At 36.0% G+C, this 19816-nt stretch overlaps 2 protein-coding genes across 2 annotated transcripts in view; both read left to right on the forward strand.

Annotated features, from left to right (window-relative positions):
* LOC120290326 (putative disease resistance protein At3g14460) overlaps positions 1-19816 on the forward strand; it is a 116352-nt gene that overhangs the window by 29719 nt on the left and 66817 nt on the right. The window contains exons 2-3 of the mRNA XM_039306278.1: positions 11439-15696; positions 16046-16107. Of these exons, the coding sequence (XP_039162212.1) occupies positions 12688-15660 (2973 nt within the window). The 5' untranslated portion in view covers positions 11439-12687 and the 3' untranslated portion in view covers positions 15661-15696; positions 16046-16107. The remainder of the gene's footprint in view (positions 1-11438; positions 15697-16045; positions 16108-19816) is intronic.
* Positions 12061-12648, forward strand: LOC120290503 (putative disease resistance protein RGA4). Its single transcript, XM_039306777.1, has one exon. The coding sequence runs from the start codon at positions 12061-12063 to the stop codon at positions 12646-12648; it is 588 nt and encodes a 195-aa protein (XP_039162711.1).

The following is a 19816-nucleotide window of genomic DNA, read 5'->3' on the forward strand; positions in this document are numbered from 1 at the left end:
TTTCTCAATAAACAATCATTCTAGCATCAATGAGCTATCATCAAGATCATGCAACATGCATTAGACTAATACTAAATGGATTGAAGGGAACAAAACTTGTCAAAGTGGGGTATGATCAGGACTGAGGAGGATCGCAGCCTCATAGGCTTGGCGAAACAATGGCACATCAAGTGATGTAATCCGTCCTTATGTGCCCGGGATTATTATCAGCAAGAAGCTAATTTGGGGGAGATAAGACGAAAGATTTCAGTCACCACATCATCAGTATGAGCACCACTTCGCAAACAGGAAAGGCTTTTTTGAACCAAAGCACTAGATTAACAATCTCTTAAGTCGTCAATTCATTGGAATCAATTGTACAGAAAAAATTATGAGAGAGAAAAAAAAGGAAAATGAAAACAAAAGAGATTGCTAAGAGCAGCAGCAGTAGCAGACGCAGCCTAGAATATCAAGAAAACCCAACCTCAACCTATTTTTTGCAATAGAAAGTTCATTCTCTCTCTCTCTCTCTCTCTCTCTCTCTCTCTGTGCCTCTAAGGATTCATGTTAAGAATGATTAATATATCCTTGTGAAGCTGGTTTCTTCAAGACTCTGTTTCGAAGCAAAGTGACGACTATTTGTCTTCAAGAAAAGCCATATTCATCTGGTTCTGATTTCCCCATGCTCTCATTCAAGCGAGTCTCCAGGAACAGGCACCATCCACATCAAAAAGCTCTCTCTCCCCTGAAAATCGTGGAAATGCAAACTTGTAGGATTCAAAGCTAAAAGATTCAGAAATAAACTGTGCAAGAAATTGATGTGCCTTTCTATGGTTTATTGAATCACTCCATACAGATTATTGTGATCAGAATGCGTAATAGAGCAAGTGATATCAAATGCTGGGTATTAAGTAAAAGCATCTTATGTTAGAAATAAATGACGTAAAAGAGAGCCAAAATCATAACATGAACTTGTATCAATTGATCCATCTTCCTACCAGAGGTGAATTTAATAGAACAGCAGTGATCAGTGCATTTAACTTGCAAGTGAAAGTCTCAGTTTCTTCTTATGTGATAGGATTAGGGAAGATTCAAATACATGTGGCAGGAAACTTTATTTTAATTTTAGAAAGGTTTCAGAGTCACAAAGTTTGCCAATCCAGCAGCAACATGAAGTAAAGTTGGTTACGAGATTTGGAAAGGGCCTCAGTTCCACATGCTCTCTTGCCACATGCATCCCAAGAGTGTCCAAAAAGATTTCAAATTTTAAAAGATCACGCTCAAAGATCACCCAAAAGTAGCAACAGCATTTGGGCCACATATTAGGATATCAGGGGCACAAAAACTTGGTTGCTCTGCACAAATCTGTACAAGTAAGGAATGTCAAAAAATTTCAGAATTCATTTTGTAAACCAGTTTTACAAATTGACGTATGTATCCTTTCACAATTCCTCCATCAAGAAGGATACATTTCACATAGTATTTCTCAAATCATTTCACAAATAATTAATTTCCAAACTGTTTCAATAGATACTTTGCTATGGAATATCAACTACTAAAAGGATAGTCATCGTCTTATCCCGCTTCATGCAACAAATATGCTCTAAAAAATATGCAATACATCTTCTAAAACTTATAATATATCTAATTTAGGTTATTATCAAGACATGTGTTCAAAAATCATAGAAGAAACAAGCACCATTCACCTGAAGATGTGACCCAAACTACGAGAGTTACCTCAAATGAAAGAACGGGAATTCCAATCAATTAAGTGAGAAACGGATATCAAAATCAAGTAGATAAGTACCTTAACTAAGACTCAACTAAACTAAGCTTATTTGTTAACAAATAACTCTGATGCACAAACAAAAGGCTCGCCCAAAGTAGACAATTACTTTTGTCTGTTGTATTGTGGCTGCTTATGTGCAAAATTTAAAAAATGAACTCTACCGACATCTGTTTCAAGTAGGTCCAAAGTCATTGGAAAATTAACTCAACATGCTTAAAATGAGAACTAACCTTCGACCCAAAAGAGTTCCATAAACTGGCGAAAACCAGTGCCAAACACGATAGTTTGAATGTGGTTCGGATAGTGCACAATAAATTTCAAAATTTCACCCCAACCAAGTTGGAATCCTAAGTTGACTTCCTTAAAGTCCCAAAGTTTCATGACACACCAAAGTTTATTTGCTACATGATTTCATAGCTCAACAATCTCTATAATAAACGTAGCAACCTAAAATCCAAATGGAATTGAAATTACAGCTTAATCTAGAAAATTTTGGTCTTTGAATTCTTATCAAGCACTTCTTGTACGACATAATTCAACGTGTTAAGATGTCCCCTGCGAACTTGAACTGAGTCCTTTCTCTATCTAGAGCGCGGTTCACTTCCCTTTTCCAGCTTTCTTGTTTCTTGTTTCTCCCTCTTAACTATTCCTCTTTTCTCTGATAAGCCAACTGCAACAATTATAACTAAGCTGAAGGAATTTAGTCTGTTGGGCTTCAAAGCTGCAGCTTCATGGGCGTAATAAATGAGAATTGGGTCTCTTGAGCTAAGTCCTTTTTTCTTTTTACTTAAAAAAAAAAAAAAAAAAGACTCTTTTGTTATGGTAGCAACTCTTGTTAAAGTCTTAGACACAGGATGGCAGAAAATTTTTCAATGAACCCAAAGCATGTGAGCCCAGCTCACATCCACTATTGAATGATGTGACTCCATGTTGAACCTAACCTTTCAGGTTGCACACGAGAAATTGTAAATTTTAGAATTCATTCTTTTCATTGTGAATATATCTATAGATTAAGTTAGTTTAGTCATAGGTAATTTAGGATAATTGGTTGTGATGGTTAGTCCAAATAGTAGTGCCAACTGCGAAAGTGGCGATAGGGTTGGAATGAGCCATCCTACGGAGGTGCTGACTCCAGCAGCATGCCGACGGCCATTGGATGGGTGGCCCTCTCTATGTCGCCCTATTCCTAATTTTTTTTGTCTCTATTAAGCTTTTTGCTGTTTTTTTTTTTTTCTTCTTGCCTTTTTTCTTTTATCAAACTTAAACTTGTAAACATGAATGAACACCTAGAGATAATTCTAATAGACAAGTACAATAGAGATTAATGAATGAAAAACCCCAATATAATTAAACATGAAACTAATTAACTGAAAATTATAGTATTGTTAATTTTACATGTAACGCGTGAAAATTTCACTAGCAATGGAAAAATAGACATTCACATAGTGACGAAAGAGAAATGTGAAATGTGAAGGAACAAAGGCAATTTGCATCCAGCAAAGTCTTGGTCTTCCTTGCAATGATTCAAGTTTTTCTCTAATCATCACTTTATTTTTTTTTTTTGCAAGGTCTTGGTCTTCATGGAATTGATTGAAGTTTCTCTCCAATCATCACTTTTTTGTGCAAAGTCTTGGTCTATCTAAAGGTTTTTTGTTTTTTTTTTCTTTAAAGTTTATTTTTACTTTTTCTTAAAGTGCTTCACTTTTGATTCACATGTAATGGGTGAAAATTATCTACTTTTGCTTCACTTTCCGGACAAAAAAGCACATGATATCTAGTAAAGTCTCTGGGAATATTCTTTAGATATTGTGAAACAAGCACTTGTGGACAAAAATTATTTATATTGATTTCTCTAACCTCCTGATGTGCATAAAAGTCTTGGACTTTGTTTAATCTTTTAGGTAGGTGAAAGTCTTGGTCTTTCTAAACTTATAGTTTTCTCTATCCATTAGCATGTTATCACTTAGCTTCACCACAACCCTTGTTTTTCTCTTGACTGATTGTCCCATGATCATTGGAGAGATCTTTTTGGGTTCCTTCTTGGCTTTCTTCTCATACTAATTTCTAGAATTGTTAATTTTAAGCAAGACATGGAAATTCTACTAGTAATGGAAAAAGACCCATTCACATAGGGATGGAAGAGGAGGGGTGTAGAAAGTGAAGCAACAAAGACAATTTGTGTCCTTCTAGTAAATTTTTGGTCTTCTTGATGAAAGGTACTTTATGAGTATACTATCACGCCAAGCAATTTGAGTTTAGACCAAAGAGACCACGTTTTAATGCACATTGTGTCCTTGAGTTAGATAAATCAATCGTTCTCCTTTTTTTTTTTTTTTCCGGATCAAGACCTTTGGCTATCGTTTGAAAAAGAGGACCTTTTCTTGTGGTCATCCAAAATATAGTATAATAGGTGATATTTCTTCACAGGAAAAAGTACCAAAAAAAAAGTCATAAACCTCAGTGACACTTATACCAATTCAGTCCCAAACCTTCTAGTTGAACCAATTTAGTCCTAAACCTTTTTTACATGGTACTAATTCAATCCTTTTCGGCCAATTTTGGCTGACCAATGCTAACATAAATGTTTGCCGGTTGGCAAACGCTAATGTGGCAATTTTTAAATAATTTATTTCGAATTTTTAATTTTTTTTTTTCCTTTTCCTTTTCCTTTTCCTCTTATTCCTCTAGGCCTTCTTCTCCTGTAGTGGCCAACGAGCCTCTGGCGGCTTGCCAGCCACTAGGCGAGGGCCATGAAGCCCTCACCACACCACTGGCGAGCTATCAAAGGCTTGCTAGGCATTGCGGGAGAAGAAGGTTGAGAGGAAGAAGAGGAAAAAGAAAAGGAAAAGGAAAAAAAAAGGAAAAATAATAAATAAATCAAAAAAATATTTTGAAAATTGTCACATCAGCGTTTGCTAGCCCGCAAATGTCCATGTCATAGCTAGCCAACCAGCCAAAATTGGCCAGAAGGACTGAATTAAATACCAATATAAAAGATTTAATACTAAATTGGCTTAACTGAAGGTTTAGGATTAAATTTGTACAAATATCATAGGTTTAGGACTTTTTGGTACTTTGCCCTTTCTTCACATGACCAACTTAGAGGGCATGCATGTCTTCATAAAAAATGTATAACTTACAATGTTTTGTTGTTGTTGTTGCTTTTTTTTTTTTTTTTAGTATAGGCTTTTACATGGCAGCTATAGTGCTAGAAATTTGCAACAAAGTGGGCGGCAATTATCTGTTGAAGGGTGCTGAAGTAGTTGTTGATGATAGTGAATCACTTGATAGGAAAATCATGGTCCTTTGAACAAAAAAAGCTAGCCCAAAGCAACTTGCTTGATGGATTAGTTGATGATTTGTGAATCATGTACTATTTCCAAAGTAAAAATTAAGCAAGTTGATTCATGGATTCATTGGTGTACCCGACTTTTTTTCTTGTTTGGCCCAAAGCACGTGTTTCTGTTCTTCTTATCGAACAGTCAAAGTTAGTTGTCTTTGATGATTTGTGGATCTATAATAGAAAGTAAGATGCCATTGTTAAGTGGATTGTCAACATTTATTTCAATCGGTGCAAGTTGTACAAAGATGCTTATTTGTCAGTCCTATTAATTGTGGTCAACTTCATTCATCGCTAGACAAGAAAAAGGGTCAGGCATCACCAACTAAGAAAGTACTAGATATACTCTAGGCATCACACTTATGAATAGGAAAATCGTGCAAAGGACCACGATTCTCCTATCAAACGGTTCTCGATCATTAACCACTAACACAACACCCTTCAGTAGATCATTGTTGCTTGTTTGGTTGCGAATCTATAGCACTCTAACTACCGCATAAAAGCCTACATTGATTGCATATTCACCAATAACACATTAAATAAAGACATTGAAATTATAAGGTTACTAAGAATGTACGGATGCAAAAAAGGGATAAGTGCATTATAAATTCTAAAACTTATCATGAAAATGTAATTAAGTTTTAAAACTTTCAAAAAGCACAATTAAGTCTTAAAGCTTGTTATGAAGTACAATTAAGTCTTAAAACTTTCAAAAAATGCAATTAAGTCCTAAAACATGTCAAATTAGTCCAATTAAGTTCTTCGTTGATTGCAATTTTCGAAATTTTTAAGATTTAATTGCACTTTCAAGACATATTTTAGGAATTAATTGCCCTTTTTGAAAGTTTTAGTACCGGATTATACTTTTGTGACAAGTTTTATGACTCAATTGTTTCTTTTGAAATTTTTTTAATTCAATTATACTTTCATGATAAGTTTTCGGACTTCCCGTGCACTTATTATTATTATTATTTTAAAAAAAAGCCTTGGTCCTTTTCTTTGTCTAAAGTTTTAGGACTCAATGGTTTTTGTTAGAGTAGGTTTCTCATTTCTTAACCCTGGAACCTACCCTATATGTTCTGGAACTTGGAACCTAGAACCGTTGTTGTTCTCTCAATGATTGGTAAACCCATGATCATTGGAGAGATCTTTTTGGAGTCCCTTCTTGGCTTCCTTCTTATACTTATTTCTAGTATTGTTAATCTTAAGCAAGGCATGTAACGTGTGGAATTCTACTAGTAATGTAAAAAGAGACATTCACATAAGGATGGAAGAAGAGGGATGTGAAAAGTGAAGCAATAAAGCCAATTTGCATCTTGCAAAGTCTTGATCTTCCTGGAATTGATTAAAGTTTCTTTCCCACTATCACTTTTTCCCTTTCGCTTAATTTTTCACACAAAAAAGTTGATGGGTCCCAACAAAGTCTTGGTCTTTCTAATACGCCAAGAAGTTTGAGTTAGATTGGAGAGCATATGTTTTGACGCACATTATGTCATTGAGTTATATTGTTATCCTTTTTCTTCAAATCAAGACTTTTGGATGTCGATTAAAATAGGGGACCATTTCTTTTGACCCAGAGCATGTGATTTTGTTTTCCTTACCAAACAGACAAACCTAACTTTCTTTGATGACTTGTGGATACATAACATACAATAAGATGCTATTGTTGGTTATATCCTCAATAATTTATTGAAATATTGTTGGTTATATCCTCAATAATTTAGGTTTCAATAACTTTGACAAAGCAACTATCCTTTGATGTGATTTTGGCCCCATGATGCACTAGGAGCTGCCGGGGAGACATATGTTGCCACGAGATGGCTAGCTACAGAATTCTTGCGGCAATAGATGTACACCTTCTAATTCATTACACGGTCTAAGTTCAAATTTCAAATAGTTTGTGTACGGGCTTCTGATGGTGCACAATTGTGAATTCTCTAGAATCATTATAATTAGTATATACACTAGCATGTGATACTAATTCACTTCAAGTAATATTAGAGGAAATGCATAATACTAATTTGTGAGCTCACTCATAATAAGTAGGTTGAATTGTCCTCAAAATTCTAAAATTATAGATAATCCAGATCCATTGTCTAGAAAATATTTGATACCAGTTAGCTTATTTTCCACACTAAATAAAGAAAAACGAATTTCTCTTTAAGAAAGCAAGATCATGCGATACATGCTAGACTTCAATTTAACGTAATATAATGGCTCTCTCTCTCTCTCTAGTTGGTTAAACCCCTCGAGTCATTCCATGTCCACACACATTGCATGTTCTGCTCATGCATATTTAAATTCTCGGCTTTTGTTAATTCTTAGAACCTACAATATCTAAAACATGATTAATAAAAGTATTTGAAATACGATGGACTAATTTTATGATAACAATCAGTAATACCATATGAGTCTTGAATGCTCTTCTTTTCAAATGAAAAATGGTGAACATTTTCATTTTCAGCCTTTAATAATTGGCAGACGAAATACAAATGAGTGCCTTAGAGATTTTTCTTTTTTTTTTTTTCGCCGGGAGGGGGGGTATTCTTCGGAGGGTCAAGTCCTTAATGCTATGCTTGATTGGACATGGTGACAAAAAGGCTAATAATGCAGGGCCCTCCCAGTTCCATCATTTTGTTTTAGCATGTATGGGACCCATCTTTGGTCACTATTGGTGAACATGATCCAATAATTGTTTAGCATATATAGCCTCCATGATTACTCTCATCCTTGGGTAAACTGAAGTCATGGCAAGCATGAATAACAAAAACCATCGAATCTATTGAATCATGAAATTTGTTTGGACTCTTATAAAATCTCTCCATGACTCTTTAAGTTGAACTGATTTGATTTCTACTCTTTACCTTGTATAATGCAGAACATAAAAACTTCAAATAATTAAAATACATTTGTTTAATTGAAAACTCAAGATTTAGAAAATATTTTCGAGAAACTGATTGATTTTTAGCTCATAAAAATGAACGAATCAATTTTTTTCATCATTTATAAAAATATGCAGGTATAAATTGATGTTGGCAATGAAAAAACATTTTGTGTTGATTAATTTTTTTAAATGACATAACTAATCATTTTTCGAAAATGTTATTCCAAATCTTAAGTTTTTTTTTTTGAAACAAACACACCCTTAAACTACTTTCATGGAGCAAAATAAGAGGAATTGACTCAGTTCGATCCAAAAGAGGAACATAATGGAAAATCAGAAAAGGAGCAGAAGTCAGGTACAAATCCTAGTGTTTGAACCTCCAAAACATTCTCAGACCATTCCTCTACAAAAAGAGGCGAAACATGAGCAATAAGCAGGCGGTTACAGCCACACCTGGAAAGGATCATCTGACAGCTCCACACATCCAAAAATTAAGAAATCTCGAGTTACCAAAATAATTATAAATAGCTCAAAAATAATCATTTAATTGTTAAAACTGGTCGATTCCTAACTTCTGCCCAAAAGTGGCTTTCATATATTTTTGGAAAACTGGAACAGATTTTCCTCCCAAAGAAGTTTATTGAAATTAAAGCATTTTATAAGCATAGACCAGAATTTCGACAAATAGGATTAGGTTCTTTCAATTTATTCCCCAAATAAAAAAAAAAAAAAAGAAAAGAAAAAAAGCAAAGATAAAATGGGAACCTCCGAGAGAAAAACACACACGGCAGAATCCATCTTGGTTCTCCTGCTCCTTTCTTTAAAACCACACCGCCTCACTTTTTCTTCATCCACCACCACCACCACCACCATCATCATCAAACTCACGCCCACAGACTCCACTCTCATTCAATTCACTTCTTGCATGCATATCGATTGTCGCCAATCACCACCATCTCTAGTCGTCGCTCAATCAATACCATCGTTCGTCGTTGCAAGCAGCGACCACGCATTGCCGTAGCTGAATACGCACGCGTACAGTGAACTGCCAAACCTAGCGCTCGTGCTTGCTGGATTGCTGTTGTGGATCTTATCCCATTCGCCTGGTCAGCTCCAGGAAGTCTACTTGGAATAGGTAAAAGACATCTTTCTACTTGCTCTCTTTTTCCCTTGAACTGATGCAGCAAGTTTAATAGCAAAATTGGGGAAAGTTGATGCCATATACTTGCTGGCCAGGTTAAAGTTGCAGCTTGATTGCATAATTCATGGTGATTTGTTAATTTTGTTTTAATCAGGTGATACATCTGCACGCATAATTGTTTGAGCCAAAACTCAGACCTTTATTTTTTGATTTTTCATTACATATTAGCATAGAATTGCATTATATCCATATCAGGACAATTATATCAGAAAACTTAGAATTTTCATGGAAAAGCATTATCATGCGCATCTAGGCTTTTTGGAGTGCATTATTGTTAATTCTCTTTTTTGCACATTTCCTTTGATAAATCACATGCTATAATAACTTGGGAAATTTGGGAAAATCATATCTTGCATATTAATAAATTTAGATTGCATCTTCATAAAAAACAAAACAAAACAAAAATGTGAAATGGAACTCTCCGCGAGTCACGAAGAGTATTATCGCCCCATTCCTGCATTTTTTTTTCTTCATCAGTTTTTTGCTGTTTTTCTTATTTAGTTTTTCTTCTTGCTTTTTTTTTCCATTTATTAGACTTATATTTGAAAAGATAAATGGAAATCTAGACATAATTCCAATAGACAAGTACAACAGAGATTAATGAATGATTAATCACAATATGATTAAAAATGACAAAAGTTGGACTAAAATTATAGTTTTGTCAATTTGAGCAAGAGAACAATAATCACTGCTAATTGTCAATCACACACATAAAAAATAAAAATAAAAATTGGCATCCATGTAACGCGTGGAAAACTACTAGTAATGTAAAAAAGACATTCACATGGGAACGGAAGAGGAGGGATTTGAAAAGTGAAGCGACAAATCCAATTTGCATCTCCGTAAGTCTTAGTATTCTTCGATTTTATTAAATTTTCTTTCCCATAAGCTCTTTATCAATTATACTTCACTTTCACGACAAAAAAGTTCATGATACCCAGTGAAGTTTTGGTCTTCCCGAGTTTATGATTTTTTTATATGAACAAGTATATGATCGTGGATACTACATATGTATGGGGATAATCTCTAAATATTACAGAACAAGCACTTGTGAAAAAAAGAAAAAGAAGAAAAAGTTGCAGCAAGATGGGCGGCAATATCTGCTGAAAGGTGATGGGTTAGTAGTTGATGATGGGGAATCGCTTGAAGCGAGAATCATGGTCCTTTGAACTCGATTTTCTTGTTCATTGGTGTGATTGGTAGAGTATAATTTTCAGTAGATTATACATTGTCATTTGGTGATTTCTGACTATTCACTATTTGCAGAGTAAAATAAAGCAAGTAGCTTAATGAATTAGTCGGTGTGCTTGACCCTTTTCCTTATTTAGCCTAAAGCACGTGTTTCTATTCTCCTTATGGACCGACAAAGTTAACTATCTTTGATGAACTATATATGTATAATAGAAAACGAGATGCCATCATTGGGTGGATCCTCAATATGTTATGTTTCAAAAGCTTTTATTTTACTAAGTTGCACAAATATGCTTATTTGCTGATCCTATTAATTTGGTCAGCTTCATTCATCGCTAAACAAGAAAAAAGGGGATAAGCACACCAACTAATCCATTAAGCAAGTTGCTTTCTCTAACTTTGGAAATGGTAAACGAGTCCGGTATTAACAACATATAATCCACTGGATGTCACACTCTACCCATTACACTAATGAACTTGATAATCGTGTTCAAAGGATCGCGATTCTCCTATCAAGGTGATTCCCGATTATCAACCACTACCTCAGCACCCTTCAACAAATCATTATTGCCCATCTTACTGTCAATCTTTAGCACAGAAACTCCCATGTAAAAGACTTCATTAATCTCACATTCATCAATAAAGCAGAAAACAAAGACATTGAAATCATGAGGTTACTAAGAATATACAAACGCTAAAAAAGCCAACAAAACACTCGTGAGTGATAACACTTATGGCGAAAATATGCATACACTCTAAGTTTGTCATATTAAGACTCTGTTCTGGATGGCCAAAAGTAAAGGTCCAATAGCCAAAAAGTCTTGATCCGAAGAATAAGGAGAGCAATTGATGTAACTAGCACTTGTGGACAAATAGTATTTTATTTTGATTTGTCTAACCTTTGATGTGCATCCCTTGAAAGTCTTGGTCTTTTATATATATATAATCTTTTTCCTAGGTCATCATCTTGGTCTTCCTAGGACTTCATAGTTTTCTCTCTCCATTAGTTCATTTTCACTTTGCTTCACCATAACACCCGTGTTGTTCATTACAGTGACTAATTCACCTATGGACATTGGAGGGATCGTGTTGGGTTCCTTTTTGGCTTCATCCTTTCAGGTCTTATTCGACAAGTTGGCTTCTTCCACATTAGGTTATGCACAACATAAAGGAATCAGCACTACCTTGCCTAAGGAGTGGAAGGAGAAGCTAGTCATAATCAATGCAGTGTTGGCTGATGCAGAGGACAAGGAACTTAGCGATAACCATCAAGTGAAGCTGTGGCTGGACAAGGTTAAGGACTTGGCCTATGACATGGAAGACTTGCTCGATGAGTTTGAGATCAAAGCTACTCAGGTTGAGTTAGAGGCAGAATCTAGCACAAGCAAAGGTTTGGGGAAATGGAAGTCTGTATTTAGCCGACCACCCTCGCTCATGTCTGAAACCAAGGTACAAGAGATCAATGGCCGGTTGGAAGCGATTGTCACTGAAAGGCTCATCTAAACTTGAGAGAGAATGTTGTGGACAAATCCAACTACACTAGCAAAAGGATAACCACTTCTCTATCAGAGCCTCAGTTTTTTGGTAGGGAGGAGGAAGTAGAACAAATACTCGAACTATTGATCAATGAGGTCAAAAATTCTGATGCCACATTCAGTATAGTCCCCATAATTGGGATGGGAGGTATTGGAAAGACAGCCTTGGCTCAACAGCTGTATAATGATGCCAAAGTGAATAGATGTTTTGAGATGAGAGCATGGGTTTGTGTTTCAGATGTTTTTGATGTTCTCGACATAACAAAGACTATTTTGCGGTCAATTACTGGGTTGCCCTACGAGGGCAAAGATCTAAACGAGTTTCAAGTTAAGTTGAGGGACAATCTTTTTGGAAAGAAGTTTCTTGTGGTTCTAGACGATATCTGGAATGAGAAGTACGAAAAATGGACTGACCTCTTAAAGCCATTTGTAGTGGGTGCTAGGGGAAGCAAGATTATTGTTACGACTCGCAACGATGCTGTTGTTTCAGTAACAAAAGCACCGCCAATTCCTTTGAAGGAATTGTCCCTCGATGATTGTACAAGCTTATTAGCCTTTCATGCTCTTGAAGCAACAAATTTTAAGAGCCACCCGGAATTTGAAACAATAGGCAAGAAAATAGCTAAAAGATGTAAAGGTTTACCTTTGGCAGCGAAGATGTTTGGCGGTGCCCTACGTAATAAAATGAAACCCAGTGAATGGGAAGATACCTTAAATAACTTAATATGAGATCTTCCAACGACAAAGAATGATGAGGTTCTCCCTATTATGAAATTGAGCTATGTCCATCTTCCTTCCTATTTGAAGAGATGCTTTTCTTATTGTGCGGTATTTCCTAAGGATTATGAAATTGAGAGGGATGAGCTAGTACTCTTATGGATAGCGGAGGGATTTTTAGATGGACAAAAAACAAAGAAAAATAAGTTGGAATTAGGATGGAATTACTTTGATGAATTAGTATCTAGATCATTTCTTCAAAAATCAAGTGTTGACACATCTAAGTTTTCAATGCATGATCTTTTGAATGATCTAGCAAAGTCAATTGAGGGTGGGATATGCTTTAGCACTGGGGAGTCTCAGCTAGCAATTAATGAAGATTATGCATCTCTTGAGAGAGCTCGTTATGCATCATTCATCTGGTCGCAGTTTGTTACATCAAAATGCTTGAGGCCATATCATGATATGAAGGTATTAAGAAGTTTAATTCTAGTGCGTATTGGACCTAGTGGCAACTCTCTCCTTATATCCGACAAGGTGCTACATGACTTGCTAACAAACTTGAAGTTTCTTAGGGTGTTTTCATTATGTCATTGTCGCATCGTAGAGGTACCGAATTGTGTTGGTGAATTAAAACATCTTCGATATCTCAATTTCTCAAACACTTCTATCAGAAGGCTACCTAAGTCAATTGGTGACTTGTGTAAATTACAAGCTTTGATCTTAAGAGGTTGTCATCAGCTTTCAAAGTTGCCTCATGGTATCACAAAGTTGGTCAGCTTACAGTTTCTTGATGTTAGAGATACAGAAAGTCTAAAAGAGATGCCATTGGGTATCAATAACTTGAAGAATCTTACTATCTTGTCCAAGTTTGTGGTAGGAACAGAGAAAGGGCTACAGTTAAAGGAGTTAAAGAACTTGTCGCATCTTCAAGGAGAATTATTCATATTGAAATTACAAAAGGTGGAAGATGTTAGAGATGGTGTTGATGCTAATTTGTTTGGAAAGCAAGGCCTAAGAAAATTATTCTTGCATTGGGATAAAGATTTTGGAATTCTTCGGAATGATAAGCGCGAATCACGGGTGCTTGAGTCTTTGCAACCTCCCATTGATATTGAAAATCTCACTATTTTGAACTATGGTGGTGCAATATTCCCGTCATGGTTAGATGGTTCATCATATTCTCGGATAGTGTCTTTGAGCTTGTGGAACTGTCCTTATGTCACATCATTGCCTTCATTTGGACAACTACCTTCATTGAGAGAATTATCTCTTAAAGGTCTAAATGCAGTAAGAATAATAGGCTCTAATTTTTATGGAGGTGATAGGCCTTTTTCTTCCTTAATTACTTTGCAGTTCGAAGAGATGTTGGCATGGAAGGATTGGTCTCCTTATGCAGGGGGGCCAAAAGAAGAAGTCCCATTCTCCTGTCTTGAGCATCTTATTGTCCGGAGCTGTCCTTCGTTGGTCAAGACATTGCCTTGTCAACTTGATCGTCTTATAAAGCTTGAAATTCATTCATGCCAACAATTGAATAACTCAACCAATGAGTTATGTCTTCCATCTCTCGATGAGTTATACCTTGGGGATTGTAGTAAGGAGATCTTAAACAGGTTGTTCAAGCTAACTTCTTTGACCATTCTCGAAATTTACAATCTCGTAGATCTTGTTATCTTTGATCATCGGTTTATGAGCTGCTTGGGCAAACTAAAGAGGCTTTGCATAGAACTATGTGACAAGCTAACATTTCTGTGGTGGGATGGAGATGAAACACGAAATCTCACTTGCCTCCAGGAATTAGTCATTATAAAATGTCCTCGATTCATATCTTTTGTGGCAAGAGAAAGAGAGATAGAGCTACCATGTAATCTTGAAAGGATGGAATTGGTGGATTGCACAAGTTTAGAAAAGCTTCCAAGCAAAATGCACGCACTTAGACATTTGGTGATTGAGAATTGTCCAAAAATCATGGCTCTAAACATTCCTCAAGGTGACCCTAGCAACAATAATTCGATTTCTCAACTTGAATCTTTTAAGATACGTCACTATTATGCTTCTCCGATATCCTTTTCATTTGCCAAGGGTAGACTTGCTGCTCTGAAGGCACTTCATATAGACAATTGTAAGGGAGTGGAGTCGTTGGAAGGGATTGTCGTAGAATCGCTTGAAATAATGACAATTAACGATTGTCAAATTATGGGAAGCTTACCACAATGCCTTCACATGCTCTCCCATCTCACTCGATTGCATATTTATAATTGTCCAGCATTGGAGATAGAGGACTTCCCTCCCCTTCCCGTAACCCTCTCGAGTCTTGTTCTTAATCATTGTTCTAAGATAAAGTCTATTGCCAACTGTAACATTGCCAACTGTAACAATCTCACTGAATTGGAAATATGGGAGTGTCCGATATTGGAGATAGAGGACTTCCCACCCCTTCCCATCACCTTGCAGAGGCTTAAACTTTGGGATTGTCCGATGATAAAGTCCCTGCCAAATAAGTGGCATCATCTTACATCCCTCCAAGAGCTATTAATTCTCGTTTGCCAAAATATCAAATGCTTACCCAAAGGAGGTTTGCCTCCCAAATTGCGAAAGCTTGTTATTTCGGGGCTCGTGGATCTAAAGCAACCAGTGAGAGAGTGGGGCTTACACCTGCTCACATCTCTCGAGAGTCTGATCATTGAGTTTAACATGGGAGGGGAGGGAGAGAAGGAGTGGTTTCCTTCGGAGGATGAGGATGCTTGGAGTCTCTTTCCTTTCTCTCTAACCTATCTTTCGATATATGATTTGAGAAAAGCGAAAAGACTATCGAGCGGCCTTCGCAACCATCTCTCCTCTCTCAAGTATTTAACGATTGCAAAGTGCCCCAAGTTGAGGTACTTGCCGGAGGATGGCTTCCCTCCCTCCCTCCAACAATTGCGCATATATCGATGCAAGATTTTGAAAGAGCGATGTGCAAAACTCACTGGCAACTATTGGCCCCTCATCGAAGAGATCCCTAATATCGAGATTGATGACTAGCCGATCTACACTACAGTCAGTTTTCTTAGGGATCGGGTAAGTTATTTTTGGTTTTGAAGGCATCTTTTTCCATTCTACTTTCTCAATTCGATGCTCAGTACGAACTAATGTTTGGGTGGGGGATCTCGTTGGGTTGGATTGGCTCTGTTTTGTTGGACAATGAACTGTAGGATGAAATGCTCGCAATGCTGCCTCTTGCTATGTTGATGACATATCCTTATTTCTAATTGATGCCCAAACCATTTGTGAATGAAATCGCACCATCACGAAGAATCATAGCATTCCACAATCATAGTCCTCTGCATTTTCAGCGTCTATTGTCTATTCTCTTCCCAACATCTTTTTTCTTGGGCCCTTAAGCTCATTCACTTTGGTTGTTTTGCAGATACCATTGTGATCTTGCATTGGCAGAATCTCTTGGAAGGATCATGTGCTAACGCTGCTAAAGTAGGGCTAATGCTGTTAGTGTCAATGTCTTGTTTCTTTTTTTTTTTTTTTTTTTTGCAATTTATCAAAAAGGAAGAAGCAATTAAATATATTTGTTGCACTGCTGTGTTCTGAATTTTCCTTCTAGTGAATATGATCTAAATAAGAACAAATCTTTTTCAAAATCTAAAAGCATGATTAGTTTTGTGGAAGCTATGATGTGATTGGGAAGAAAAGGGATGCAGTTTTTTTTTTTTATGGTTTTCTTTAGAATTGAGAACCTTTTTTTTTTTTTATGATGATTCTTTGTAGGATTAAGCAGTCAATCCGGGATAAAATTCTGAGGCAGCTCATGGCTCCAAGCTTTCACGTGACAGCATTGATATTCCATAAATTGCTTGCTGGTTGGGTCTTGAACTCTGGTGGTTTTGGAACTGTTGCTCACTGCTTGCTAGAAATTTTTAGCCAATATACTTATGCTTGTTTGGTTGAGATTGTAATGTAGTGACCTCTGGGTTGGCATTTCCATTTGCTCGACCGCAGAATATATTTCATCATATATTATGCCATTTTATCTTAAAATAACCTTCTCATGTGGCATTCTTCCCGAGGAGTTCAACAAAATGTTTTGGGTTCTTTTGGAAAATCTTGCATTTCAACCAATGTGTATCTTGCATATCTCCTCTCTCTGTGCTAGTGTAGCATGTATAAATTTTTGTTGAAGCAATGTTCTTATGACATTGTGAAGCTCAAAGATAATTTGTAATCTGAATTGTAGTTCATTGTGTACTTTCTCCCAGGCTTTTTGGATGTTATTGCACATATAACATGGTGCTTTGACCATATAAATAGGTGGTTAGAAAAGCAAAGTTGCATTTGCCAAGATAACTTTCAAGCAACCTCACATAGTTTTGCTTGACAAGCCATCCAATCATATGGTAAGTTCTACTCATATTTCTCCATTTTATGACTTTGATTACTTTTTCAGTTAGCTTATTATTGTCCTTGCACTAATTGAACTTGTCGGAATTTGGTCTTTACATTAAAAATAAAGTAGAACCAATTAGTGGTCACAGCTGCTGGTAGCCCTTGTCATCATACATCTAGCAAGTAATGGAACAGAAACCAATCTAATTGCTCCAATGTAGAAAATATTTTGAATAGAGTAATCTACAATACCAAATGGTACTGATCTCTGTGCCTATAGGCAATATTGGGCTTTATAGACAAATATGTGGACCCCTTTTTGTTTATATATCTGGTCTTTAAGTTTTGCTTTAATGACCAGTGACTAAAGAATTATCTTTGTAAATTGTTATTTTCTTGTCTAATGATTAGTGTTTCTGTTTTTTTGCCTATCCACAACTGTAGGATTTGGATGTAGCTGAGGCACTCATTCAATGTCTAGCCTTGTTCCACGGAGTAATTTCGATGGTGAGATTGATTTTCTTGTCAAAATACTTCAATTTGACCAATAATGGATAATTTCACAGCTAATGGCCCTCTTTTCACCTTGATTTGCAGGTTAGTCATGGTGAGCATCTAATAGCTAGAAGCTTGGATGAGGTCTAGGTGGTTTCACAAGGCAAGGTGGCACCTCTCCATGGGAATTTCCGGACTATAGGAATGTACTCCGGTTTTTGTTGAATCAGGTGAATCTAGTTATTGCCATCAACTAAGAGTGGTTCACTGGGTTCACATTACCTCACAAAACAGAAAATGAGGCTTAGCTACATAGAGAAAAAGCGAAAAAGGATGAAGAGAGGATTGCTGCTGATATACAGGATGGACTCACAGTTACACCAGCCCTCATTTGTCATTTATACTTGATAAGGGCTCATGGAACGATGAGTCTAAGTTTTTGACATCGAGCATGCAGTATCATTTGTAATAGCTTAAGAACTGAGTTGGGATTGCAGTCCTAATATAATTTATGATTCTTTGCACATTTTGTTCTAGCAATAGGTTCATTTGTTGTGCCCTTGGAAGTTTGATACTCTATTGCCGCTGAAGTCAGCTTTCCCATGCACACTAAAACGATTTAATCATTTGCAAACGAATGTTTTTGCACAGTAAATTATTTTGTAATTTTCAAATCTTTGGCACTTTTTAGAAATTAATATGAATATATTTCCCCATTTTATTCAACTCTAAGTTATTTTTTACTAACTATAATGTAGGCCTTATATCATGGTCAAAATTAATTTCATCTTTCTTTATTCAAATACATGAGAATCATGAAGATTCAATGGTGTTCCACAATCATATTCCTCTGCATTTTCAGCATTGGTTGTATGCTTTATTCCCAACATCTTTTTCTCGTGCCCTAGCTCATCCACATTCATTGTTTTGCAAATGCCATTGTCATCTGTATTGGCAAAATCTCTTGGAAGGATCACTTGCAAAAACTTTTGAGGTAGGGCTAATGTTGTCAATGTTATGTGTCATTTTTTACAATTTACAAGAAAGGAAGAAGCATTAAATTTATTTGGTGCACTGATATGCTATAAATTTTCTTCTTTTATTATTTTAAGAATTATCTCTCTCAAAATCTAAAAATCAAATTAGTCATGTTCTGTGATATGATTGTGAAGAAAGGGGATGCAATTTTTTTTTTTTTTTTTATTATGGTTTTCTTTAGAATCAGAACCTTCTTTTTATTGATGATGATCCTTCATAGTATTAAGCAGTCTATTTAGGGTGCTCATGGCTCTAAGCTTTCAATGCAACCAAATTCATGATAGGATCCATCATTCATAAACCACCTTGATTTTTAGGTCTTGATCTTCTGTTGAGTTAGGAACTTTACCTAGCTTGCTAGAAATTTTTAGCCAATATACTCATGCTTATTTGGTTGAGATTGTAACGATATATCCTACCTGCCTCTAGGTTTGCATTGTTAGTAGTGACCTCTGGGGCAAATCTTGTCAGTTCTTTAAATTCGTCATACACCATGTCATTGTATCTGAAATTACCTTCTTATGTGGCATTCTTCCTGAGCTCACCTGGGTTCCTTGGTCTAACTGGAAATCCTGCACTTGAATCAATGTATACCTTGTCTAGATCATCTTCTCTCTCTTTGCTACTGTTGCGCATGTAAAAAAAAAAAAAGCAATTTTTTTGTGATATCGTGAAGCTGATTGGTTAGTTGATATGTAATCTCAATTGTGGTTCACTGTGTACTTGCTCTGAGGCTTTTTGGATGTTATTGCACATATAACATGGTGCTTTGACCATGTAAATAGGTGGTTAGATAAGGCAAAGTTGCATTTGCCAAGATAACTTTCAAGAAACCTCACATAGTTCTGCTTGACAAGCCATCCAATCATTTAATTGGTTTACCTTATTTTTCTTTTTCAGTTAGCTTGTTATTGTTCTTGCACCATTTGAACTTATTGGAATCTGGTCTTTACATTGAAAATACAAGAAAATCAATCAGTGATCACAACTATAGAGGAGCCTTTGTCATTGTACATCTAACTTACAATGGAATAGAGACCAATCTAGTTTTTCCAACTTGCAAAATGTTTGGAATAGAATGGTTTTGCTAGCCTGATCAATGTGTTTGTATTACAGTAATCTATGATACTACCAAGTAGTTCCTATGTTTGTGCTTCGAGGTAGGTAGTATGAATGTGGCTTTTCTTGTTTATAAATGTTCACTCTTTAAGCTTTTGCTTTAATGAGTAGTGACTACTCAAGTGTCATCTTTGTAAATTGTTAGTTTCTT

The sequence above is a fragment of the Eucalyptus grandis genome, chromosome 2, assembly GCF_016545825.1.
Source record: "Eucalyptus grandis isolate ANBG69807.140 chromosome 2, ASM1654582v1, whole genome shotgun sequence".
Taxonomy (NCBI): Eukaryota; Viridiplantae; Streptophyta; class Magnoliopsida; order Myrtales; family Myrtaceae; genus Eucalyptus; species Eucalyptus grandis.